Source organism: Sturnira hondurensis, unplaced genomic scaffold, assembly GCF_014824575.4.
Source record: "Sturnira hondurensis isolate 20B ecotype Veracruz unplaced genomic scaffold, ASM1482457v3 Scaffold0006496, whole genome shotgun sequence".
NCBI classification, from domain to species: domain Eukaryota; kingdom Metazoa; phylum Chordata; class Mammalia; order Chiroptera; family Phyllostomidae; genus Sturnira; species Sturnira hondurensis.
Window position 1 is genome coordinate 19,084,770 of NW_028079127.1, and position 25,712 is coordinate 19,110,481.

Here is a 25,712-nt window from a genome sequence, read left to right on the forward strand (position 1 = left end):
TCCACCAGCGGAGGGCACACGGGGCCTTGGCAGGCCCTCAGGAAAGGAGCAGGGTGGGGGCAGGTGGTGACACGGGCAGCAGCGCCATGTCCCCTGCCAGCTCTAGGGAGACTCAGGGACTGGCAGACTCTGAAGGGCAGGGCTGGCCTGGGCATGGCTCCCACTGTTTCAGGGTCAATTTTATGTTTAATAGTGGGGTGAGCGATAGGTGGGAGTGAGGATCAAACCTAAAATCCCAGCTGCTCCCTAGGGGCCTGTCCACAAGTCCACATCCAAGTCCACTAGTCCCTCAAGGACCGGGCCCCACCTGAGTCAGCCCCTTGCTGGGCCCGGCTTACAGTCCTTACAGTCGGTGCTCAGTGCTTATGGGTGAGGGAGGGCCTAAGGATGAAAGCAGAGACAGGACAGAAGACTGCATTCACCCCTCCTCCAAGATGGGGAGGTGGCCTCAGCTCTTAGAAACCAAGGCCCTGCACAGAGGATGTTGATTGGATAAGAGGACTTGTTCCAAAGGCTGCGTCCTCACATGACCCTGGATTCCACCCCACCCAAGGAGAGGCAGAGGTGCTGAGCCCTTGGCTATGACTCAGCGGAAGAGGACAGGAAGGGGCGGGTGACGGTGCTGGGGCCCTAGGGCTTTGCTTCTCCTTTCTCTTTCCAAAGCCCAGTGAGTTCCCAGAAACAAAGGTGCTAGAACTACAGCAAGCCCAGGCTTTCAGGGTCACAGACTTCCCTGGTCCTCCTTCCCCGGGAGATGCCATCAGAGGCCCCAGGGAAGCCCCCAGTCCCTGTCCTCTGCAAGGGAACTTCTTCCATGCCCTAGGACCAGGGACCGAGTACCTGGAAGGTCCACATCAGAGCCAGGACAGGGTCGTGGACTCTTGCTTGAGACTTTCCAGGAGCACGCACATGGCCCAGGCTTACATGTTGGGACACTTCTCTGGGTGAGAAGAGGCATGCGGATCCTCCAGGACATGTAGGGATGGAGCAGTCAGGGCAGGCTTCCTGGGAGTGGCAGAGGCTACCTACACCAAGAAGCCGAGGGACACAAACATTAGCACACACAGTATGTCTCTGTGAAATGTTGCGGCACCCCGATGTTCTGCTGGGCGAGAGTCTAGGTGTGGACAGGGCTGCACTCTTCCCCAAAGCTCTGGGGAGAGCCCCTCTCCTCCTCTCTTCCAGCCCCAGGCGACTGTCTGCCTCTCTCAGCCCTTCCCCTCTGATGGGACAGGTGACCTTCCTCTCATAAGGACCCGTGGGACAGTATGGAGCCACCCAGACCACCCAGAGCAATCTCCCTGTCTCGAGGTCCTTTTGCCTTAGAAGGCGAGACATTTGAAGGTTTGGGGGGTGAGAATGCAGGCCTCTCTGGGGCCATGATGCTTCCTACCACAGGGACGGTAGGGTTGCTTTGCCAGTCCCAAGGCCCATCCAGAGGGTTTGTCCAGGACTGAGGGGTCATGAGGGGTGATCAGGCCACGACTCTGGCCAAAACAATGCTGGCTAGGGGCTGGCTGGGGGCTGGCTGGGGCCCAGAGCTCCAAGAAACCTTGTGCCTGTCCCTGCCCCTGCCGGCGCCAAGGACAGCCTGTACTCCTGGCTGGGCCACCGGGCAGAAATCAGGTGCACTTGATCCCTGGAAGTGGCCATGGCTCAACTTCAGCAGCTGCTTGGCCTGAGGGGGAGGCTGGGCCACGAATGGCTTCTCTGCCTGCTGACCGGGGTATGTCTGAGCTGCTCTCAGGTTAGGTGGGAGCCACATGGAAAGTTCCAGCTCTGCTCTAGGAAACGCATACTCTCCAGCTTTCTGATGGACATTGACTGAACTTGGGTTATGCCAGATCCACATGGAGCCTCAGGAGACAGAAAGGTTTCCAGATGCACAGGGCAGAGTGCCTCAATGCTGGCTGGAGGCTGGGCTAGGGGCTGGCAAGGAGAACAGAGCCTCTGGGGCAGGGCGGGTGCCCCAGAGGAGGTAGTTGGTGTTAGAACTTGAAGGAGAGGGTGACTCTGATGGCCATGGTGGACAAGGGCACTTCTGATGGACGCGTTGGCTGGGCAGAGGGAGAGGGCGTGACAAGGAGGGGCAAGTCTTCAGGGAGGCGGGAGGCCAGGGCAGTGGAGCAGAGTCCACAGGTGGGCAGAGGCTGAGCAGTCCTCCGAGCCTGGTGCCACTGGAAGCTCACTCAGAGTGCTGAGGGCCCTTGATGGGGTCCCCAGGTCCCTCCCATAGCCACCCCCCTTTACCTCTTCAGACCTGGGGTCTGCGGGACACCGGTACCACACATAGCCACAGTGCGCTGGGAGCTGGCCACAGGTTAGGGCAGGGGTTGGGAAGTTAGTGATCCAGAGGGGGGGAGCAGGAAAAGGGTTGGGGGCGCATTTCGATAAACAGCTAGATGCACCTTATGGAGAACCCCGTGGGCAGCTGGGAAAAGCATCCCCTGTGATGCAAAGCCTGTTTCTTCAGCTGTCAGGAGGGGGCATGGAATGGTTCCCCCAGAGTACGTCCACCAGACCCCTACCCTCTCTGCCCACGCCTGGGCTCTGGCTGAAGGAGCCTGGGTAGGCAGCAGGCATGGCTCTCAAAACCTCAGGGGCCTGGGCTCCACCAACAGCCCTACATCCCTTTGCTGGTCTGCCTCCTGGGCTCTGGGACATGTGCTGGAGGAGACAGCTCCTCTTTGGCCCTGGCCCCAGGAAGGAGAGGGGAGGTGAGCCTGGCCTTCCTCCTCCTGGGCCGGAGCCACTGGCTGCCCTGGCCTGGACCTTGGGCACTCAGGCCCTGGTAAGAGAGGAGGGTGGGGGCTGGGGGAGATGTGGCTGCCAGGCCACCAGCCTCTGGAGGCTCCATCTCTGGAGGACAGAGAGCAGTCAGGAGCCCAAGGCTGGAACCCCTGCCTCCCTTCCCTTCCAGATGTCCACGTCCCTGCCAGCCAGACAGGTGCCTGAGGCTACAGGACCCTCCCTCTGTCTGCCCTCCACTGCAGCCCATGAAAACACAATGCCCTGTGATAGGTGCATCCCACAGGCTCCTCTCAGCCATCCTGTAAGATAAAGCATTTGTCTCAGACTTGGAAGCCAAGGCTGAGGGAGATGATGGCATCCGTCCAAAGTCACATCCTGGTGGCAGGCAAACGCCAGGATCTGCAGCTGGGCCGGTGCAGCTCTGGCATGGGAGCTTTCAACGTCTTAAGCCCTGTCAAGCCATTGGTTGCAGGCTTGAGGCCCCGCCCTCCCAGTCCACTTGGCCTGGACCTCTTTCCCAGGCCAAGGAAGGGAGCCTTGCTGTTTTCTGGGAAGGATGTTGTCCCCAAGGGCAACTCCTGCATCAGTGACCCCGGCTGCCACTACACTGTCATTCTCCATCATTATGCTCTCCTGGGAGGCCCAGCCTACCCGCTGGCCAAGGCCTTCCCTCAGTGATGGGCCTGAACTGGGAGGATGGGAGCACCAGGGAAGCCAGCACTGGCTGAGGGGCAGCCCGGGCTGGGGAACAAGGGGACACAGGGCTGCCGGTCAGGGAAGCTGCCCGGCGATGCTGCTGGGGACAGTGAGAGCCAAGGGTACAGGCGGCAGGAGAGGAAAGGCAGTGCTGGGGAGGACCCTGTGGCAAACAAAGGTCGGAGAGCACCGGGCTCAGAAGGCCAAAACCTCGCTCTGGTTGCACCCCCCACCCAGCACCCTCCTGGAGCAGCGTGAGGTGGAGTCCCTGGCTCCTCCCCAAGGGAAGCCAGGGGCAACTGGGAGTCCCTGCAGCCGAGACTGGGCAAGGAGCACATACCAAGGCCCTGGGGGCTGTAGTGCTGAGGCAAAAGTGACGCCCAGGCAGAGAGGGGAGTCACTCAAACCAGATGTGACCCCAGCAATAGACCCCCCAAAGGGAGGGACCTAACTTCCAGTCTCCACTTGACCGCTCCCACCACCGGTCTTCAGGCCCCACGTCTTCTGGGGAAGTCCCTGCCCCAGGGACTGGGCACTCAGATGCCAGCCACTCACCCACCCAGCTGGCAGAGTGAACTGAGGCTGCCACCTTGCTCTGGCCCTGGAACCAGAAGAGCCAGCTTCTCAGGAAAAGTTGCTGCCCAAGGTCCCGCCATAAAACAATCCCAGAACCTGATCTGATCCCTGAACAAGATCAGGGCTCCAGCAGAGAACGCTACCCACCCAACCACACTGCCTCTGGCCACTGCACCACCAGGCTAGGCCCTTATGATTCCTGGAAGGGAGGGGGAGTCTGGAGGAATGAGCTGGCCTGGTCTGCCAAGGTCCTGTGAAGCCAGCCGAGGCAGACTCATACCTGTGTCACAGGGAGCTTCCCTGTCACTGGACAGAAGGGCTTGGCCTGCAGGCCTCCTGGCAGTCATGGGTCTGAACCGACCAGAGCCAGGGCAGAGGTCACACAGGTGCCCACTCTGTCAGGCTTCTCATGCTCTCCGGCCCCAGCCGGGGACGGATGGTTTAGCTGCAACCCCCTCAGAAGCGATGTCTCAGCTCAAACCAGGGAATAAAAAGTGAACACAGGGTTTGCTCACCCCACACAGGCTCAAGCCCTCAGCTAAATAAATGAATGTGGACTTGGGACCCCAAATTGTGTGGCCAGGACCCTCAGCCCCATTCCCACCCCCCGACCCTGGAAGCCAGCAGCCACCCCCCAGCTGAAGCAAGAGGAGGCTCCTGTGCCCTGAGCCGAAGCTCCTCTGCAGGGGAGTGTACGAGCAGGCACCCAGGGCGGCGTGGGGCTGAGCCAGCCCTTGGGAGACTGGCCCCAGCGTCCCAGGCCAGGAGCCCCCATTGCCCCCCTCCACTCTGCTCTCCCACACCATGCCGATGGAAAGGAGGACGCTCTTAGCCACAGCACTGCTGGGGGTTAGAGGCCAGACACCTATCAGTCACCGTGACAAAACTGTGGTCTCTGTTGGTGTCTTGACACTTCGTTTATGTTTATTTATTTTTTTACCCTCACCCAAGAACATGCTTATTGATTTTAGGGGGAGGGAAGGGAGGAAGAGAGGGAGAGAAACATCGATATGAAAAACATTGATTGGTTGTCTCTCGCATGTGCCCAACTGGGGACAAAACCCACAACCTTTTGGTGCATGGGACATCGCTCTAACCAGCGGAGCTACCCCAGCCAGCGCCAGTCTCTTGATGCTTTATTGGCCAAATCTCCCAACCCCAGAGATGTTCCAGCCACAGAGACGCCCAGCAGCCTGCACTGGCCACACCAGTGTGAGGGAGCCAGGCTGGGAACCCGGGCTGCTCAGCCCCTGGGCCGGGCTGTGGATGGCCTTGCTCTTTGCTGCCCCAGGAGGGACACCCTGAGCTGCCTTCTTCCCCCAAGCCTCCTAGAAACGCAGAGCACGGGGAATCCCAGAGTCACAGGAAATGCTCCAAGTATCCGGAGCTCTGGAAGGCCCCGTTCCCTCTCTCCAAGGAGCACTCTGGGAAGAAGTGTGTCATCTAGGCACTCTGGCAGGCAGAGGCCCTGGCTGGACGTCCACGGGGCAGCCACCCCGGACGCCAGACCTCTGGATGTGCACGAACCGGGGCCTGAGGAGACAGAAACAAAGGGCCAGTGACTGCCTGGACCCAAGGAGTGAGCAGGGTGTGGGGACACCACACTGTCCCCACAGCCGGAGCTGTGACAGACCTGTGGAAGGACCAGTGTGCCTAGAGGGCCAGGGAGGATGGACTCTTACCTCCCACAGAAGTCCCTGCGCACAGCCACGAGGTTGAGGGACAGGTCAGGCCGGCTCTGAAGCCAGCTGCCAATGAGCTCTGGGTGTCTTGGGTCCACTTCTAAGAAGATGCTTCTACATGGGGGAGGGGAATGGGCCAGCTCAGCCAGGCAGGGCAGAGACCTGCACTTTTGGGTTGCCCAGGCTAGAAGGGATGGGGACAGAATGACAGTCAGGGCAGGCCCAGGACACCTGGGAGGGGAGGAGGCTGCTGGGGACCGACTGAGGGGACCTGCCTCATCCTTACCCCGAGTCCTTCATGAGCCGCGGGGCCAGGGCCAGGACATGTTCAATGATGTCCATGCCCTTCTCCCCGCCATCCAGGGCGGCTGGGTCTTCGTAGCTGAAGGGGAGGCGGTGGGAGGTGAGAGTTTTGGATGGGGGTCCGAAAGGTGCAGAAGAGCTGAGCAGAGCCTCTACAAAGGGGCCCCTGAACTTACTGAGGGCTGAGTCTCAGGACCCAGGGGAAGGTCCCCCAAATGACAGCAGCTCCAGCTCCCTTTTGTCCCATGAGCAGCATTTCCCAGGTAGTGCCACGTGTGCAGAGTGAACCCCACCACCTGACAACTCCCTTGTGCCTCAGTATGTCCCTCAACCAGGCTGCTCCTATTCTTGGTCCAGGAGGCCTGGAGCTGGCCCTGACCGGCCACCCTCAAGGGCCCAGGAGTGGGAGCCAGCACCCTGCCCCACACTGCCACTGCCCTGTTGGGGGCTCTGGGGCAACCCGGGGTGCTTGGCCCGTTGTGAGAACAGGACGGCTCAGTGCAAAGCTGGGGTAGAGTCTGGTGCCAGCTTTCCTGCTAAGCCCCCACATGACCTTGGACATGGCACCTTCCACGTCTGGGCCTCAGCCTTCTGTAAAACGATGTGCCCATCTGAGCACCTTCCCTGTGTTCTGCCCCGTGTCTGGTACTCTGCACCACACCACTGCCGAGTCTCCCACAGCCGGCAAAGCTCGGCTGCTCCCTTTCAGAGGCCAGAAATGGAGGGTGGGGCGGGGCAGCGGTCATCTAGTGGTCATCTAGTGGTCTTAGGTGGGAAGGCAGAGGTTAAACGCAGGCAGGTCTGCGGGCTCTAGAGTGAGCCCTCTCCAACACCAGCCCCCTTTCAGCCCCTCCCCCTCCTCCCTACCCACGGTGTGGTCCTCAAGGGCAGACCCATCCCACTGGGCCTTCTCAGGCCTGGGCCCTGTCCCAGCCCACCCTGCCCACCCTGTACCTTCGGATCTCAGGGGCCAGCTGCTCCATGTCCTGGCGGAAGATGTAGGGAGGGTTGCTGATGATCAGGTCCAAGGGGCCCCAGGGCAGAAGGTGCGCCCAGCTCCCCTCTGCATCCAGGGAACACAAGGCAGAGAAGGGGAGGTGGAGCGGTAGTTCCACCCACCACCTCGTCCCCCTTCCTGGGGAGCCACGCCTGGGGCCTGCCTGCGGACCTGACCATCCAGAGAGGCACAAGAGGGCCCAGAGCCCGGGGCCAGGAGCCCAGACACTCAGTAAAGAGCGTGGCCAAGCCATGCTGTGCCTGGGCACAGCCGGGCTGAGGGGCACTAGAGAGGGGCTCTCAATCTTGTGCTTAGGCCTTGACAACCAGCAAGGCCCAGGTAACGCATTAGTTATGAGATTTGGAAGATAAAAAAGCCCTGGGGCTGGTCCCTCACAGCGGAGTCAGCCCAGGAGGCCACAGGGACTTGCCTGTCCTCAGCAGGAGCTGGTCAGAGACCCCCGTGTGCCCGTGTGTGAGTGCGTGTGTGTGTGTGCCCACACACGGGTGCATGTATGTGTCGGGGGGAATAAATGTTGCAAAGCCCTCCCTCCAGCACCACACAGTGCCTCATCCGCCCGGCAGCACCTGTCCCCAGGGTCCCCACCACAGGGAAGATGGGTTGGGAAGGTACCTAAGGTCACATCGAGGGGGACGATCTGAATCCTGTCTTGCAAATGAAGCCTGGAGAGATGGGAAGGGGAGGGAAGCTCAGGGCGGACTCCTGACCTTGGCTGCAAGGACTGGGAGGACACGCCCCTATGGACTTCGAGACACCTGGTGCCCCTCGTCCACTTGTACCCCGGTGGGGGCCATGCCAGGCTGCCCCTGCACCTCACCCTTCTTGGGAGGGGGTATCAGTGGGTTGGTCACCCAAACAGGGGTTGAGGTCGGGCCTGGGTCTGACTCCCGCCACCCCCGACCCTCTGGTCCCCCAGCCCACCTACCTCTGAGCGTTCTCCCGGGTCAGGCAGATGGCAGCATCTCCCTTATCCACGGCAATGGCTCTGCTCTGCTCCAAGAACGCATGGAGGGTACATGGGAGGCAGATGCTGGGCAAGACCAAGCCTGGGGACCAGAGCCGCCAACCACCCACCAGCCAGAAATGGAGGGAAAGACCTACATCTTTTCCCTCTGCGGGCCAGGGCCTGGCCAGACAGAAGGGGATGGAGGTAGAGGCTGTGACCATGGTGGGCGAGGCGTAGCTCTGACCTCCCACATCTGGTAGTGTCCCCTCAAGTGCCTCTAGCAAAGGCAGCTGGGGTAGGGATGGTGAGTACCAGTCAGCCCACCCCGCCAGGGTTGGGGGGAGGGATGCAGGGGACGCTCACCTGGGGGAGCCGGCTCAGCAGGCTGAGGGAGATGGCTCCCGATCCACAGCCCACCTCCAGGATGAGGGGGCCTTCTTGAGCGTCCGCCGCACGGGGCCTCAGGGCCACCTCCTCCAGCGCCCATTCCACCAGCTCCTATGGAGCAGAGAGGTTGCGACCAGAGCTCATCCTAACCTGGCCCCTGGGGTCTTGGCACTGAGACCCTAGGATAATAGCCTGTGTGTGAACACAGGAGAGGGTGTGGCCACACTGGCTGGGACCAAGTCCACTGGGACCACGGGCAGTCACTCTGCCTCTGTTTCTCCACCTGTAAACTTAACCACTGTTGAGGATAACCCTGCTCGTCGGGGTGTAGTGGGGAGCAAACCAAAGGACACTTGCGAACTACACAGCATCGGCACATGGTCAGTATCCAATAATCCCCAGCTCGAGGCAATGCTAAGAACCACTCTCGATGGTCCCTGGCCCTGCTTCCAGAGCTTTCCCTGTATTAACCTGTCAGGTCCTCACAACTGGTCCATGAGGAAACTTAGGCCCAGGGATCAAGATCTCACCTTGAGCCTGGCTTGCAGCTCACAGTGGTCAATTATCAAGGGCCGGGATGTCCCAGGCTTCCTCACCCACCCATCTGTCACCCACAGGAACTGTGCATAGTAGCCCAGGTAGCAGGGAGGCAAGGGTCAGGGATACTACTGCCCAAGGTCAAGTGTTTCTAGCCAGTAGCAGAGAGGGGGGGGGCATGGTGCAGGGAAAGGACAGTGTGGCCCCTTCCCAAAGGCATTCTTTTGAATGAGGGACTTGTGGGCTCTCGAGCAGGCCTGGCTCAGGGAATGGTGGGGGCTGGGGCCAGCAGATGGGCGCTTCCCTCCTCTGGGAAGACTCACTCGGCCCCGCCAGGCTCTCTCCACCATGGGCCCCCACTGGGAGTCTAAGGTCTAGACCGGGGCCCGCCTTTCCCACCCAACTGCAGGCTCCATGATGGCAAGGCCAGAGCTTGAACGCATCGAGGGGTGTCCCCCACCAGCAGGCCTGGCCCACAGAGGGGCCGCCTGGCCACTTCCCAGGGGCGGGGCAGACATTCTGTGCCCGTGGGAAGCTATACTCTGGGTCCCAGACCCTAGGCGCCTCCAGCTCCCCAACGTCAGCTGTCAGGCCCTACTCTCCACAGAAGCCCCTCCATCCTGAGTCCCAGAAAGCACTTCTTCCTGCTGGGCACCCCGACCCCAGGAGCAAAGCTCACTTGTCCCCAGAGCAGCAAGTCCACAGCATGCAGGGCTTGGCCAGCAGGCCGCACCTTTCCTGCTCCAAGCCCCTCTGTGCCACACGAGCTGCTGTTATAGGTGAGGTGGCCCGGCGCCAGTCAGACAGGGCTTCCCTCCCTCGCCACCACCAGCCCTGGCCCAAGCACACCTGGAGGCTTGGGACACTGGCAGCTGGCTGGTCCCCCAGCCCTGGGACTGGCTCAGGGCAAGAAGCCTCGGGCTGCAGCCGAAAGCCTGCGGTCTCAGTGGTGAGGCCACGTACAGAGCAGCTGGTGGGACGGCTAAGACTTGTCAGGCCTGCGAGCTCCCCTTGGTTTCCTGGCCACAGACAGACCTACTCTGGCTGGAGAATGACCCCTCAGCCAACCACAGCAGCAACCTGCCTGCCAGACACCCCCAACCTCAGAGACACCACATCTGTGAGTGGCCACCCTGAGCAGGGTGTGAAGCTGAGAGACAGCATCCCCACTGCTGCCAGAGCCTCCTTGCCTCTCTTACACTCTGGGCCACAGGAGGGTCACCCTGGCTGTGGGACCACCAGCGGGTGGGGTGGGGTGGAGACCACCCCTAAAAGGTCCAGAAACTCTCTTCCTCATCCAGTGAAGAGCCTCCCTCAGCGTGAAGCTGGTGGCTCCGTGGGGGAGGCTGAGAGCCATGCTGGTCACGGGCGCAGGGCAGCTTTTCCAGGTGGACGAGGGAGGAATCCGAGGACAGAGTGCGGTGAGGGCAGAGGGGCCTCGCGGGAAGGCCACAGGGAGCGGGCAGCTGTCGGCTCTGCCTGGAGCCGCCACCCCCTGCAGACTCCACACCCCTTCAAGAGGATGGCCCAAGGCCTCAGCAGGACCCAAGTGCCATGTGCACCCTCTGTTAGGATCACGTCCCTGGCGGGGCATCCCCGGGATGGTGACATTGCTTCCCTCCAGCCAATCACAGACAAGTCACTGAGCCTCCCCCACCAGGCTGGTGGGGGTGGCTCCCCTCACAGGCTGGGGTTTTTCACTGCACACGCCACAGGCTGGAGCTGAGCCACCCAGCCAGCCCCAGGGAAAGCCAGCTGGGCAGGCCTCACACCTGCGACTTCACGTTTCAGACCCCTGCACCTGCGATCGGAAACCACCCTTCGGTGGATGCAGAGCCCATGCAGCATGATCCCGCCCGTGCACCTATCCTCCCCTCTCCCTGCCACAGGCCACGTCCTCTTGAGTTCTTGGTAATGTACCCCCAGTGTGGCTTTGCAGTGGGGCGAACCCGGCAAGTTCTGAGAAATGTCTGTATACAAGGTGAGGACTGGGGCTCCCAGCCGCCGCTCCCCCCTCCCCACCACTCCTGCTGCAGCCCAACTGCTCTCCTGGCCCAGTCCCAGCCAGGAAAGGGGGCCCACATGGGGGCTGGCCGTCCATACTCAGAACCCTGGAATACTTGGCTGGTGAAAGGTCGACTAAGGTGACTCAGAGGTCACCATGGTGGTTTCCCTCCCTTACCCTGACCCTTGGCAGCTTTGGGGAATAGTAAACGGCCTCCTGGCCAGAGGTCACATGCTTGGGGGGAGACACAGGGTGACCTCCCAAAAGCCTGCAGGTGACAGGCCACATCCTACTCTGGGTCTTAACATCTCTTCCCAGCCCAGTCAATCCCAGGTAGGGATTGTCAGTCCCAAATGACATTTGGGGCCCTGACCCGGGAGTCAGGGTGTCTGGGTGCTGCCCCCATGTTACCCCTCCTTCTCTGCACCCCACCCCACTCCACCACCCTTCAGCAGCCCTGTGACTTCAGCAAGGTCTCGAATTCCCTACTGTCCCTGTCCTGACAGTGGGCAGTGAGGCGAGGACCTGGCTGGCCTCCCCACTGCATGATGTGGGGGTGGGCAGAGTGCGAGGATTTCCTGGCTCGGGGAGAGAGGCTGGGAGAGGGAGGAGAGGCTCCGGGTCCCTGGCGGGGCAGGGACACAAGGCCTGCTCTTCTTCTCCAGGAATGTTTGTGTGCCTGGGTGCCTTTCTAGAAATGCCCTTTCTCAGAACCTGGTGACCTCTGGCTTACCCACCAGCCCCAATTAGCCTCACCCCCTGCTCTGCGCTGGCTCCCAGCTTGGCCACCTACAAGGTGAGAGGAAAGCCCAAGAAGGGCCATAGAAAGCATCTCTCCAAGGACCAGGGGGCCTTGCCGAGGGACAGCATGCTGGGGCCACATGCTCCCCAGTCCTAGTAACTTGAGGGACAGAGGTGATTACCTCACTGGAGAGCAGATCCAAAAGGACCACCAAGTCACAGATTTCCTGGTCTGGAGGCCCAACCCTCCCATCATCTGGGCCCAGAGAGGGGAGAGAACTGCCTGAGGTCACTCAGCTGTACCAGGCCCCCAGATGCCCAGCCACAGCCCTCCTCACTTCGCCTACACCTCCTGAGGAGGAGAAGGTTTGTCTCCTATGGGTTAGGTAGGCCGGAGGACCCAAGGGACCAGCCCTAGGGAAATGACAGGTACAGCCTTTAGCCTGTACAGGGCAGCCCGTCACTTGCATTCTCTGTGGGGCAGTTTCAGAGCCTGAGGCCAGCACTACGGAGGCAGCCCCTGACCCCCAGGCAACTACAGTGCATCCAAGAACTGAGTGGCCGCCGATTGAGAAGGTGAGCACCCATGAGCCAGACCTAGAGGTAGGTCTACCCCAGACCTAGACAGCACTAGTTGGGGTACCCTGAGCCACTGCCAGCCCTGGGGGCTGGGGCAATGGCTTGGGATATGACAGTCAAGGAAGCCAGCAGGAGACTTCAGTCCTCTTGGCCTCATCTACCCAGCCAGCCAGGACACGCAGGTTTGGAAGGGCACTGCCTCCATGGACAGCAGCCATGGGGCCCCAGTGCCCCCTGGAGGAAGTCTGGGGCAGGACAAGTGCCCTGAACCCCACCCTCATCCCCATCCCACTGCCTTGGTGGCACACCTACCTCTGTTTCTGGCCGAGGGATGAACACTGGGGGCACCATCTTCAGATTCAGCCCCCGAAAGTCCCACTCACCAAGGATGTACTGCACAGGCATCCTGCAGGGGGGTGGGGGTGGAGGTGGCTGGGTGAGTATCTGTGCCAGAGCCTGGACCCAGAGGACCATGCCTAGGTTGAGGGGTAACACTCGTGACCGGAAGTGTAAGGTAGGGTCATGTCTCCTGTGCCTGGGACTCCTGGCCAAGGCCGTCCCTCCTTATCCTCTTCCTATTTATCACCCTGACACCCCTCTCATCACTCCCTCATCGCAGCACCTCCCAATCCTTAGAGAGTTTCTTCCTCCCTGATCATGAACTTGATGGGGTTCATGAATCCTCACAGAGCCCTCAGGTCTGGCTCATGGGAGCTCACCTTTGCAATCGGCGGCAACTCAGTTCCTGGATGCACTGTAGTTGCCCGGGGGTCAGGGGCTGCCTCCGTAGTGCTGGCCTCAGGCTCTGAAACTGCCCCACAGAGAATGCGAGTGACCAGCTGCCCTGGGCCAGAGGCCCCGACCCAGATTTCTCCTGTGAATGACGCCTGTGGGCCCAACACCGGCCACCCCAGTCATCTCTGAACCCCCAGCCTGGCACACACTGTAACAGTTTGCAGGATGAGTGGACAAGTATTTGCCTAAGGCATTCACCCAGAAAAATCACTTCACTCTCAGATCAGCACTCTCAGGGGGGGCAGAAAAGCCTGGAGGTCTCTTCCCCAAGGTCCTTCCTCCTCGCTCTTCCCCAAGGCACCCCCTCCCACAATAGCACTGCACTTAACTGTTTTGGCTCCAAGGACATGAGCCACGATGTACTCACTGGATTCCCGGGCTTCAGGGATGCCCTCCTTCTCAAAGACTGCTGTCCACTGGTTGACCAGCTCCATGGCACTCAACAACCCAGCCTGAGGCAGATGGCACCGCCAGGAGCTGAAGGCCCAGCCCCGAGTTCCTCCCCTCCTCCCTGGCCCAGACAAGAGGAGCCGCAGCATTCCACCCCAACGCTAAATGTCGCCGAGGAAGGCTCCCCTGAGCACTTCCAAGTCCCCAAGTCTTCCTCGTGATGTCAGCTGCCAAGATAGTCGCTGGCCCTGGCTGGGCAGAGTTGGAGGTCACAGGCTCTGATCTTCAGATGTGCTGCCACCCTGGCGGAGGGAGGAGACCCAGGAGAGCAGCTGAGACGTGGGGGACCCACTCCCCTCCACCTGCTACCTGAGAGAGGGCATGCTCTGCTCTGCTGCCTTCCTGCACCATTTTAGACCCCTGCCCGCCTATTCACTTCTTCTGGTCTTGGCCAGTGATGCTTCCTTCATGTTTTTGACCGAAGCGGGCTGAACCCATAGCTCAGCCCCTGCTAATGAATGGGCTGCTGGTGGGCCAGGGCCCAGGCTTGGGGTTGGACACATCGGTTTAACCCCCAAAGGTCATTATTTCTGAGTCTGTTTCCTTGTCCATAAAATGAGGGAAATAACACCAATTTTGACAGGCAGCGCATTCGTCAATGAATGTTGAGGTCCTGGGAGCCAGCTCTAGACAGGAGGGACCGGGTGTTACATGCTCTTAATATTACAAGGGGGAGGAGGCTGCCTTTGGTTGGAGGTTTTGCTTTTGACATTTTGCCTGTACTGTCATTGATTTGGACGCTGAAATGCCACCCCCCACAACGTAACCCACATTCCTAAATGTCAGCATAAATTGCCAGCTAAAATACTGCCAATTTTTAAATTTTGTATTTGTTAACACAAATTTTACTGAAGGTTTTAAATCAGTGGTCCCCTTCCCTTTCACACAGACCAAGATCCAAACAAATGTTTATTGAACCCCTGCTAGGTGCCACCTCGTCACAGACAAGGAGGGAAGGAAAAGGGGCAGCGACTTGCCCGAAGTCACCCAGCAAGGAGCTGTCTGTCCCAGGCAAGACATGAATCCAGGTCGTCCGGACTCTAGAGGAGTCTCGGTGGCCTGAGCGCTGCGGAGGCCTGAAGTCAGGGGCACAGCTTCACTCTCAGTCCAGCACCGCAACGCCACTGACCCAGGCAAGGTCGCCTCTCCCCAGGCCCACCTCCCCCTCTGCACAACGGGGGACTGCGAAGAGGGAAGGCGGTGTCTCGGAGGTGTTGCAGCCCAGACAACGCCCCCACCCGATCCCCATCTCTAGCGCATACCTGCCTGTGGGATTGCCCGGCCCGCCCGCCCGCCTGCCTGGAGAAAAGGCCCTGGGCTCGCCTCCCGGATGTGCGTGGCTCGCGGAGAGCTCCCTCGGATGCCCTGCTTCCGGGGTCGGCGCAGCCGAGAAAGGGCTCGGGCGAACCCAGTCGCCCAGCTCCAGGGTTCCTAACGGCACTGAGTAGCACCTGAGAGTCCCCCGAGGGCGGTGGGAGAGGCTGTGAACGCTGCTCTCACTCCTCCCGCAGGCCCACGGACGAGAAAGTGCTTGGCCGTGTGTTGGCTTGCTCCCCAGGAGCCCTGATCTTCCTGAAAGTCACGGCAGAGACACGGCTCCCGCTCGCGGTGACTTCTCGGAGCCGGCATTTAGGAACCCGGCCACGGCAGTGAGCAGCTAGACCGAAAGGGGGCGTGTCACTCACGAGTCCTGGGTTCGAGAGTTCTCGCGAAGTCCAGGGGCGTGGTCTAGCGCGAGCTCTGTCTCAGGATTGGGGCGTGTACCAATTTGATGGGCGGGACTCCGAGTTCTGGACCTGGCGGAGCGAGTGGCCCGAGCAGGGCGTGGGGGCCAAGGTGGCAACTGGACCCCAGGGCAGCTCTTGCCCCTCTTGCTCCAGCTTTAGGGTTTGGAGCAGGGAACTAGAAACCGGACACAGGAGACCAGGGTTTGAATCCTGACTCTATTGCCAACTAGCAAGGCTTTGTCCTGGTGCTCAGGCCTCTATGGGCCTCAGTTCCTCCTATAAAATTGATGACAGTGTCCCGCAAAGTGTGGCCTCACAACGCCCCCTTCCCGCACCAGAATCTAGTGCTAACTAGATCACCGTTCACCAAAATGCTATTTAACATAAAGTTTCCGAGGATCCGCGGGGATCAGTATTTGTAACTAGCTACTTCGATCATCTCGATAAACTCCTTTGAAAACCTGCGGAGTAGAAGGCATCTGAAGGCCCCTCCCCTGAGCTGAACTGAGCTGATCGCGCCCTGCTCGGGGCGCTCGGAAGGAGGCTATCGTGAGGGGAATGCGGAGGCTTACCTCCGTCGGGGTGCCCAATAATGTCACTCCAAGAATGATATTGTCCCTCTCCCAGCTTCTCTGAAGATGCCCCATTTGCCCGCTCCCGGACGTGCGTTGCACCCCGGGGTGGGTGCGTTTACCAACAGCCCTCACACCAGAGCCCATCTGAGCAGGGATTTGATACCCAGGGAGGGGAAGCATCTTTCTCTAGGTCACAAAGCCAGCACAGGGTCTAACCAGACTTCAGCGAAGGCCCAAGGACTCCCAGTCCGATGCTCTCCCTAAGCCTACAGCGTCCCCCTGCGTTGTCAGGCCTCGAGTCTGTCCTGGCGGAGGTGGAGTCAGGCTGGCCCGGGGCCCGCGTTCTGGCCCAGGACGGGCCTAGCCACCCACGGTGCCCGCGCGACTCCCGCAGAGGCCACGGGGAGTGACGGGTGGTGTCCAAGAACTACCACCCGGCTCCCGCTGGGGGCGGGCCGGATCCAAGCGACAGGCAAGTGAGCCAATGCTGGGAGGGCTCTGGACCTGGCAGCCAATCGGGGCCCGGGGGCGCGGAGCCGGCAGGGAGGAGGGTGCCGGAGCGCCACAGACCCGCGCGGCTGCTGGCCTCGGCCCCACCCCCGCGGTGGGTCCCGGCCCTGCTTGTCCCGACCAGGCCCGGAGAGCGGGCGCTTGCGGCTGCGGGAGGGCGGTGCGGAGCAGCGCGCCCAGCCCCGGTTCGGAGCGGACAGGGAGGGTGGACCTCAGGTCAGACCCGCGGCCCCTCACCCGGGGCCTGGGGGTTCCCCCTAGCCCGGTCCTCGGGTCGCCACCACCCCTAGCCTCTCCCGCTGAGCGCCGCGCCCCCCGAGAGGATTAAGTAAGTGCTGAGGTCGCGGAGGCGGGGATAGTGGTTGGGTCAGGGAGGACTGAGGAACCTGGTGGGGAACGGTGCGCGGGTTCTCGGAGGCAGGTCTCGGGGCCGACCCCTTTCAGCCTGGTTTCCTCTTGCGCTTTGGACGCTGAAGCAGTGCCAGACGGAGCTGAGCAGGGCCCTTCCTCCCCTTTGGGCACAGGAGCAAAAGAGCCCCTGAAAGAGTTAAGGGTCTGGCCCAAGGTCACTCCTGGGGTCAGTGGCAGATCCAGGAAAGAGCCCGGGACTCCTGACCTGCCCAGCCTCGCTGGAGGGAAAGGGAGGAGACTGGTGGGGCAGAGAGTGAGAGGAGCCTCTCCCGCCTCGAGTCAGCCTTGTCCTGCCCAGTGAACCGTCACGGGTGTGTGCCAACCTCACACGCACCGATGCACCTGCACTGGGGCACTTCATATATATACTCACGAGCAAGCACTGGGAGGTGTGTGTGCAGCTGCGTGCCAGGGATCCCTCCCCCACCTAGGCTACCGGGCAGCTTAGCTAGGACCCCTTCCCACCCTGCCTCCCCCAGGGCCCTCTGGCCTCGGAAGGCCCAGGCCACACCCAGGGCCGGACACATCTCCCACCCTCTGCTCCTAAAGGGGGGCAGGGAGAGGGGAGGAGAAAGCACCTCAGAATGAAAGCTCCATTCCTGTCTTGGAAGGCATGCTCTCCTTGCTTTTCTCCTTGTCCCTGGAGGCCCCTAGGTCCCTTATAAGTGGTTCATTGGCCCCAAGAGCCCGCAGAGGAGCCCTGCCAGAGGACCTGACTCTACCCTCTTTCTTATTCCTGTCTCCTCATCCCCATACCTGTCCCCACCCCCATCCCAAGCACCACCTGGACCACGCAGTGGGCTGGGTCCAGTGGCTTCTGTGACTCCCTTTCCCACGGAGGCTGGTCAGGGAGAGAAGCTCTCACGTGTCCTGGGTGCTCGCCATGGACGGGGTTCGTGCTGATGTTTCAGTGACCCTCAGCCCTGTGAGGGAGTTGCCCTTAATATCCACACCTTAGGGTCAGAAAAACAGACACAGAGAGATGGAGGGACTCACCCAGGATCAGCCAGTTCAGCTGAGCTGGAATTCAATGACAGGCCCATCTGACTCTTGGGCAAGTTTTTCCCTCCGGAAGAGGAAAAAGCTGCAGTATTTTTTCCTCCAAGCAGGAGATGAGGGATGTAGAGGTAGGGAGAGATGAGGTGGGGAGTGTGGGGTGGAAGGGTTGGGGAGAAGGGTATTAAGCAGGGGAGACACCTTTTTTTCAGACCTCACTACCTTTCACATCATCCAAGTATGCTCACACCAGTCATCTTACCCACAAAGAGTGGGCAGGGCTTCATTCTCACCTTCCTAAAGCCACACGGGAACTGCCGATATATCAACCATATGTCCTGATGTCCTCTGGACTTGCCCTTGCCCTCCAACTTGTATTTCCCCGGTGCCCTCAGAACTTAGGGGGCTTAATCTCACCACCAAGTCCCATCCTATCCTCAGCCTCATATTTTTTATTCTTTCCTTTCCAGTATCCAGGGGAGCAGGGAGCTCCCTTTATCCAAGGAGGTGGCCAGCTCCATGGGTAGCAGGGCCACAGGCTGGGACAGTCCTGATGTCAGAAGTGAGTGAGCAGGTTGACTGACCACAGGCAGTCTCTCAGCATCGGCATGAACTCCAGGATCCTGTCTGCTAGGGGCTGGTTCAGCACCCGCCCATCCACCTCTGAGCCCAACCTTGAGCCTGCCACGGACGGGCCAGCGTCTGCGACCACCACCCTCAGCCCAGAAGCCACCAGCTTCAATGGCACCAGAATGCCTGACGTGGGTAGCGGCACAGCTGGCGTGGGCACAATGCTTCTGTCCTTCGGGATCATCACAGTGATTGGCCTGGCCGTGGCCATGGTGAGGGCTGGGGCCTCTGGGACTGCCCTAGATGACCCACGCTTGCAGGAGGGTGGTCAGTGTTCAGACTTTAGAGACTCTAATCAAAGCTGGCCGTCTGTTAATGATCGTGCAATCCTCCCCTCCCCCAGGGATTGGGATTTGTCCACTGGGGCCCAGAGATCAGAGAGGCTGCCTCCAATCGAAAGAACCAGAGGCGTTTCTGCATCATGTTTCTGAGCTAAGACCAGCCATCAGAGCCTGTGAGGGTCAGTGTCCCACCACACCATGTGACAACCCTCCGGAGGGGCACATGGTGTTTTGAGCTGGGCTGTGAAGGCCGCATAGGAGTTGGGGAGGAGGGCGTTTTCCAGGTAGAGGCGGGCGAAAGTCTGGAGGCAGGCAGCAGGTTCTGTGAGCGGCAAGCGGAACAGTGAGGCATACGAGTGGAAAGGTGCAACGGGGCAGAAGCCAGAGGTGCCCGGGACAGATCACCGGCTGCGGAGTCTGGGTGGGACAGCCTGTGAACGGCATTCACTTGGCGGTGGTTTACCGGACTGCTGCCCCAGATCAAGCCTTCGGGACCCCATGGTCGGGTCCTCCCACAGGGAGTGGAAGACATGCAACCAAGGTGCCAAGGGAAGCCCATAGGGACTGGGTTGGAGACTGGGGCAGGGGGGCCTTTCTAGGCTGGCTGATCAGGGACAACCAGGAGGCAGCATCAGAGCTGAGACCTCGAGGTGGAGGCCTGGCCCCAGTGTCATGGGAAAGGCAGAGCTGGGCAGACAGCAGGTTGGAGGCGCGCTGGGGCGAGGGCTACGGGCGTCCCCTGTGAGAGCACAGGGTGCTCCCACATCTGGTGGATGCACTGAAGACGTGAGCTTTTCCTCCAGGACGATACGTGGGTGCTCAGAACGACACTGAGGGATCACTGGAGATTAAACTGCCTGAGACCAGGAAGGGTGAGGGTACACCTGAGGTCCCCCCGTGGGCCTGGCAATGGTGGCATTCTGCCCACTGCCCCTCACAGGCTCTGATGGCTGGTCTTAGCTCAGAAACATGTTGCTTTGACAAACAGGGCTGCGCACGGTCCATCCATGGCCTGCTTGGAGCTGCTGTTAAACCAGAGTCGCCATATGGGCCCCACGGGCTCCGGACCGGTGCCAAGGAATAACTTCTGGCCGGCAAACGGGGCCAGGGTGCAACATACTGCGTGGGGCCTGGGCCTGAGCAGGCTCCTAGGGCAGGGCAAGGCAGACTGCCAGTCCTTCTTCCCCTTGGCACCCACGCAGCAGCTAAACGGACAGAGACACCCTAACCTCAGGGTGTCTGGAATCTGCCCTTGTAATTCTCCGTGACGGAGTTCCCCTAGGAACTTAGGAGGACTGCCCTACCCTCGGTTCTGGAGGGACATCCAGAGGGCCGGGATGGCTAGCCTTCGGGCCCAAAGCAGAGGGAGGGGGTTATGGGGCAAAGGCACTAGAGGGCAGAAAACAGCTCCTGGGCACCGGGAGGTGGGGCCAGAGATGCTCTCTCTTCATGGCAGCCCCAGGCCAGCCATGCTGGGTACACAGAGGAGCAACCAGTGCCAGGCTGTGTGTCTCACACAGCGTTGGCAGAGGCCTTTCGGCGGGGGGGCTGTTACTAGACAGGACGGGGGAGATTTGTAAAGGAAGGGTGGGCAGGGGAGATGTCAGCAGATGAGGCAGAATGAGCAGCAGGGGAAAAGCATGGAGATAAGGTTCCGCCTGTCTCAGAGATCGTGCTGCGTCACAGGGCAGGGGGGAGGGTTTGGGGCAGGGCCGAGAGGCGCGGGAGCACAGGGTGCTGGGCCTGGGGAAGAGGCCTGGACCTCTTGTTGCATCCCACGCACAGGACAGCAAGGGTGACAACCCTCCGGGGGAAATACGGAGGAGCAAGGGACACCTCTGTTTCCTCCCAGGCCCTTGGGGTCCCCCAGGGGGTGAGCAGCAGGAGGAGCTCTGGGTCAGGCGGGCCACCAACCCAGATTCAAGCTATAAATGGGCCCCAAAGAGTATGCGGGCCACAGAGGGTTTGGGTAGGACCCTGGAGATGTGGCTGTCCCCAGGCAGAAGACCAGAAACAGCCAGCTTAGGGAAGAACAAGACGGCATCAGGGGGCCCTGGCGTCCCTTGCTGGTGCTCACCCCCCTTCCTCCCTCCTTTGAGGACCTCATACCAGGATTTCCTGTTCCAGCCCACAGCCCTCAGGTCTTGGGTGCTTTCTCAGTCTGTTCAGGCCTTTATCTTCATGTCTGTGCAATGGAGTTTGGGACACAGGGGGTCTTTCTGCTTCCCTCCAGCATCGGGATACTGGAGTTCCGTCTGGGCTGACAGCCAGTGGCTCAGGCCTTCTTCCAGGTCCCTGCCAATGAGGGCCACCAGCCTTTTTGGAAACTCCAGGAGCAGAGCCTTGCCTACAGCTCCTGTCTGTGCCCTGTTCTTTTTGCCCATTCTTGTCTTTGGGCTGGGGAAGAGTTGAGATGAGGGGGTACGCTGAACTGTCCCCAACCCCTTTATCCCTGAGGTGTCCCTGGCGGGAGCTGAGTGCCTGGAGCCACGGGTTGGTGTGGGCATAGGTGAGGCCCACAGGCCCTAGGCTGGGCTCCTCACCGTCACAGTCATTGTCTCATACACCTCAGAGGGATGCACCATGCAGGATGTGTGGGTCCCTGAGGACTCGGGGACTCACAGTCTCCTATTCATCAGCCTGAACCTGTCCCCCACCCAAAGGGACTGTGGGTCCACCAGGGCCTCCTTTTCTGGCCATTTAACGCTGTTCCTTCTCTTGCAGGTTTTGTACATCAGGAAGAAGAAGAGGTAACTGCCCAGATGCCTCCCAAAACTCCAGCCCATGGGAGGTGCCGGGCTGGGCTCCCAGGGATGTGGGTGGGAAAGGAGCAGCCCACCATCAGCTCCCCATCCCTGGTCAGGGGGTCAGGGCCCCTTCTGCACACTCAGGGTTGAGGGTGGCCCTTTTTGCTCCAGGATGGCTGAGCCCCACTCCCTTGGGCTCCCCCCCAGGGCAGGCAGGTGTGACTCCGCAGTTGGGGTGGGCGAGCAGGAGAGAAGAAGGTTGGATCACCTCCAACCGACTGCCCCACCGCCCTTGCCCTGCCGCCCTGACCCAGGCCGTCCCCGTGGACCCCCATGGATGACAGCTGTGTAACTATCCCTCCCAAGCCACCTGTCTGAGAGGTAGAGCTGGTACGGAAATGGCTTTCGTGGAATCCCAGGGGAAACTTAGGCTCCTAAGCGTAGTTGCGTGCTCCGGCCCCCCTGGTCTGCCCACAGGGCCTGGAGGGCTGGTGGGAGGGGAAGGGCCTGCCCTGCCCCACGCAGCCTCTGCACCTCTGCCCACCCCCAGGCTGGAGAAGCTCCGCCACCAGCTCATGCCCATGTACAACTTCGACCCCACGGAGGAGCAAGACGAGCTGGAACAGGAGCTGCTGGAGCATGGGCGGGACGCAGCCTCCACACTGGCCCTGCAAGGCAAGGTGGGCACTGGCCAGGATCCCCCACAGCCTGCAGCCTGCTCACACAGCTTCTGTCCCTCCCTCTTCCTTCCTTGTGCAGCCATCCGGCACGCACCCTGAGGTCAGGTGACAGCTGGTAGGGGTGCGGGTTTTGTTCAGAAATCGGTAGAATTGCTTAGTGGCCACCCACAGACCCACCCTGTGGGGTCAGGCCACGGAGGCCCTGGCATCCAGCCAGGCTCTGCCCCATAGCCTGGTGATCCAGGGAGCCCTCTGGCCTCTCCAAGCCTCCATCTTCTCATGCGCAGTGACCCTCGTTCTCTCCCGAGGCGCCCTATGCTCGAGCTAGGAAAGCGGGAGAGGGCTGACGGGACAGGCGGGGGCTGAGTCCCCGGCTCCCTCTGCTCACCGAGAGCCCATGGTCCTGAGAGGGTGGTGGTTTGGGTCACTTGGGACCGTGGCACTTCTGAGTAGATCAATGGGCTCCTAGTGACTGACAGACCCCGTGCAGGCAGAGACCCAGCCAAACGTGCCTCCTGTGTCCAAAGCGTCGGGTGCCTGTGTGGTCATCCCACCAGAGTCACTGGCTGCTTGGCCACTTGCCATCAGTCCCCAGGGCCCCAAGGGCCAGAACACCACTAGGAGGCCTGGTCTGCCCCTGACTCATGAAATCCCTTGGCATCCCTCCTCCCTTGACCCCACAGATTGCTGGGCTGTTGAGGGGGGTCGTCTGCCCCCGCCAGAAACAGAATTAGGAGAGCAGACTCAATCGAGGCCAGGCTGGGCCACCAGAGACTCTCTGGCTGTGCCACCAGCTTCATGTCACCTAGATAGAGACACGTGGCCCCTTGGGACAGTCAGGAAACTGGTCTGAGAACCTTAACCCCCCCCACCCCCCGCCAGCCTGGGGGACTACTGACCCTTTGACAGTTGTCTTCCTCATCCCACCCTGGGGCCAGCTGCTGTGCTGGGACTTGGGTTACAGAGGCGAGCCCTGCCCTGCGGGGAGACGTGCAGCCTGCTTAATGTGTCCCACTGGGCCCACAGGGTGCAGGCTGCTGGGTGGGCCTGGTGGGGATGGCCTCGGGTGGGGAGGAGTCATGTGAGGCGGTGGAACTTCCAGGATGAGCTTGCAGGGAGAAGGCATAGCTGGAGCCGAGTGCAAGCGGGCCCCAGGAAGTGAGGCCTGTGACTGGGTCCAGGTCCCTGACGCCCCTGACTCTCTCTGCAGACCACTCTGCCGTCTCAGGGCCCACTGCAGAGGCCCAGCCGGCTGGTGTTCACTGACGTGGCCAATGCCATCCACGCGTGAGCGGCCCAGGGACAGGCCTGGACCTCTGGTGAAGACACCTGCCTCCACACCCACAGAGCAGCCTACTCTCAGGACCTACCCTGCCGAGGCCCCTGCTGTCCCGCGGACCCACCTGCTGCCTCTCTGGGCTGGGCATCTGGCCACTGACATCTCCTGATGTGAGGGTCCCAGCATGGAGGACACCCCTCCTACCAAGAAGGCTGAGAGCCACTGCTGGCTTCCTTGTGTCCTACCCAGACCCCTTGAGTCAGGGTCTGCCCCCCTGGTGTGGAGGGAGTGGAGTAGACATGGGAGGGGAGGGGAGGAGGATAGGGAGAGACCTGTCTTTGGCAGCGGGAGCCTCCTCTGGGGCAGGAGAGGTGACCACCCAGGCCTTGGGGACAGAGTGTGGCGGCACCGGGGGTGGAGCTGAAGCTGCCCAGGGGCAGCGACGCTGAGGAGGGCTACACATAGCCCAAGTAGGCCCCCGGTGCAGTGTCCGTGGGGTCTCCCTGCCACTGCTCTCCGGCGGCCAGCTGTTGGCTGGGCCTAAATGAGGATGGCAGCTGAGGGGGAAGGACAGTGGGGGAGCAGGTGTGGAATGGGGGGGACAGAAGCAGGACCCAGACCTGCGGAAAGGCCTCCTGCACGTGCATGAACCTGCCCACGCACAGTGTGTGCCTGTCCCGGCACCGGGGACAGGATGCAGACCCTCTGCACTGGTGCCCGACACCCCAGGGTGTGTGGGGGAGCGTGGGGTGTGGCCACTTCTGCCTTCAATGTTCAGGGGCTGAAGGGAGAGGAGAGGAAAGGGTGAGGGTGCCGCTGCCCCCCACCTCCCTTCACGGGGCTCTAAAGGCCAGGAAACCTGCTTCTGCAACCGGGTCCCTGTCTTGCTGTATTCGCAGATCTGGGGCTGGGGGTGGGGCTACTGGGCTGAGAGCCGAGGTCGAGGTCACAGGCTGTGGGCTGGCGGGGGATGTTCTGACCACTTGAGGTGGGGTGGGGATCACCTCTTGGGAACAGACTGAAGAAACCTAGTCTGTTTTTTGATCATAGTGCCCGCCCACCCCATTCCTCTCAGGCATTCGGCCGGTCTGCAGGGTGTGCGCAAGGCACTGGGCCACGCCAGCCCCCAGGAGTTGCTGGGCACGCGGTGCACCTGAGCTCGCCCAGGAGCATGTCCCCCTGCCCAGCCTCGCCACTGTCGCTGTTCTCTACTGGGCGGAGGGGCCGTGGGGACACCACGTACAAATCTTCTGTTGGGCAAATACCACGGGTCAAAATGTGAGGGCCCAGGTGGCCCACGTGGGGAAGAGTCTGGATGTGTTTCTTTCTCGAGATGCTATAAATAGGGTATCACTGGAACAGACCTGAGGGTGGTGGGCAATTTGGGATGCACGGAAGCTGTAATTTAGTTCACAGCATCTTCGTGTGAGAGCATTAAAGATGTCATTAGGATGTTCCCGTGAAGAGAGTGTGGGCCTGTGACTCACTCGGTGTGAAGCTCTGGGAGGGGCAGGGGCGTCTGGGGCAGGACTGGACAGTCACTGGGATCCCAGCTACGCCGAGGTACCAGCCCAGCTGGTTTTCCTTGATCTCGTTGATGAGAGATAGCCTCTAGCTCTGAGTTCAAGGCAGCTCTGGGGCCTCAGGCATCTCTGCGAAAGGGTCACGATGCCTGCCCTCCCCTTAGGTGGAGGCGCCCTCGGGCACAGGGGCTTCTGGGACCAGAGGAGGGAGGGTGCTTGAGCACCAAGGGCCAGGGGGAGGTGTGGTGCCTCCGGACACATGGGAGCTGGGTCTGAAACATGAAAGCGGACAAAATAATGTGGCCCTTCCCAGAGTGCAAAGAGACAGAGGAGCGTGGGAAGCATCACGTGTGTGGGACCAGATGACAGTGAAGTGACGAGCCGTCCCGGGTTTCTCAGGACTGTCCCAGTTTTAGCTTTTTCTAAAATATATTTTATTGATTATACCATTACAGTTGTTCTATTCCCCCCTTCATTCCCCTCCCCCCTCACACCCCCTCCCCCACCATTCCCCCCTTTAGTTTATGACCACATGTCTCAAGTTCTTTAGATCCTATATTACCCCTACTATTCTTGCCCTCCCCTAATCTATTTTCTTTTTTTTTTCAGATTTATTTATTTATTTATTTATCTTTAGAAGGGAAGGGAAGGAGAGAAGGAGAGAAGTCTCAATGTATGGTTGCCTCTCGTGAGTCCCCTGCCGGGAACTGGCCTGCAACCCAGGCATGTGCTCTGACTGGGAATCGAACCACAATCCTGTGGTTCGCAGGCCTGCACTCAATCCACTGAGCTACACCAGCCAGGGCCCTATCTATTTTCTACCTACTGTCTATGCTATTTTCTGTACCTTCTCCCCTCTTCTCCTCCTCCCACTCCCCTGTTGCTAA

At 60.6% G+C, this 25,712-nt stretch overlaps 2 protein-coding genes across 8 annotated transcripts; one reads left to right on the forward strand and one right to left on the reverse strand.

Moving 5' to 3' along the window:
• Window positions 1–5,142: 5,142 nt before the first annotated feature.
• Window positions 5,143–15,130, reverse strand: HEMK1 (HemK methyltransferase 1, mitochondrial release factors N(5)-glutamine). 5 transcript variants are annotated; one of them, XM_037049620.1, is made up of 11 exons: window positions 14,729–15,124; window positions 13,346–13,708; window positions 12,941–13,032; window positions 12,534–12,627; window positions 8,336–8,470; window positions 7,952–8,016; window positions 7,639–7,688; window positions 6,963–7,071; window positions 5,992–6,087; window positions 5,706–5,819; window positions 5,143–5,556 (listed from the first exon to the last, which is right to left on the reverse strand). In XM_037049620.1, exons 2-11 carry the CDS (start codon window positions 13,553–13,555, stop codon window positions 5,463–5,465), a joined length of 1,059 nt encoding a protein of 352 aa, XP_036905515.1. In that variant the 5' UTR covers window positions 13,556–13,708; window positions 14,729–15,124; the 3' UTR covers window positions 5,143–5,462. The 5 variants fall into 5 exon arrangements, with proteins under 5 accessions (XP_036905515.1, XP_036905519.1, XP_036905516.1 ...); XM_037049624.1 differs by lacking the exon at window positions 13,346–13,708; XM_037049621.1 differs by lacking the exon at window positions 14,729–15,124 and having other exon boundaries at window positions 13,346–14,679.
• Window positions 15,131–16,316: 1,186 nt separating this feature from the next.
• Window positions 16,317–24,766, forward strand: CUNH3orf18 (chromosome unknown C3orf18 homolog). 3 transcript variants are annotated; one of them, XM_037049626.1, is made up of 5 exons: window positions 16,317–16,606; window positions 18,156–18,527; window positions 21,321–21,346; window positions 21,894–22,023; window positions 23,234–24,766. In XM_037049626.1, the coding sequence occupies exons 2-5, from the start codon at window positions 18,294–18,296 to the stop codon at window positions 23,312–23,314; spliced, it is 471 nt and encodes a 156-aa protein (XP_036905521.1). In that variant the 5' UTR covers window positions 16,317–16,606; window positions 18,156–18,293; the 3' UTR covers window positions 23,315–24,766. The 3 variants fall into 3 exon arrangements, with proteins under 3 accessions (XP_036905521.1, XP_036905523.1, XP_036905522.1); XM_037049628.1 differs by having other exon boundaries at window positions 18,156–18,446; XM_037049627.1 differs by having other exon boundaries at window positions 16,317–16,494.
• Window positions 24,767–25,712: the final 946 nt, after the last annotated feature.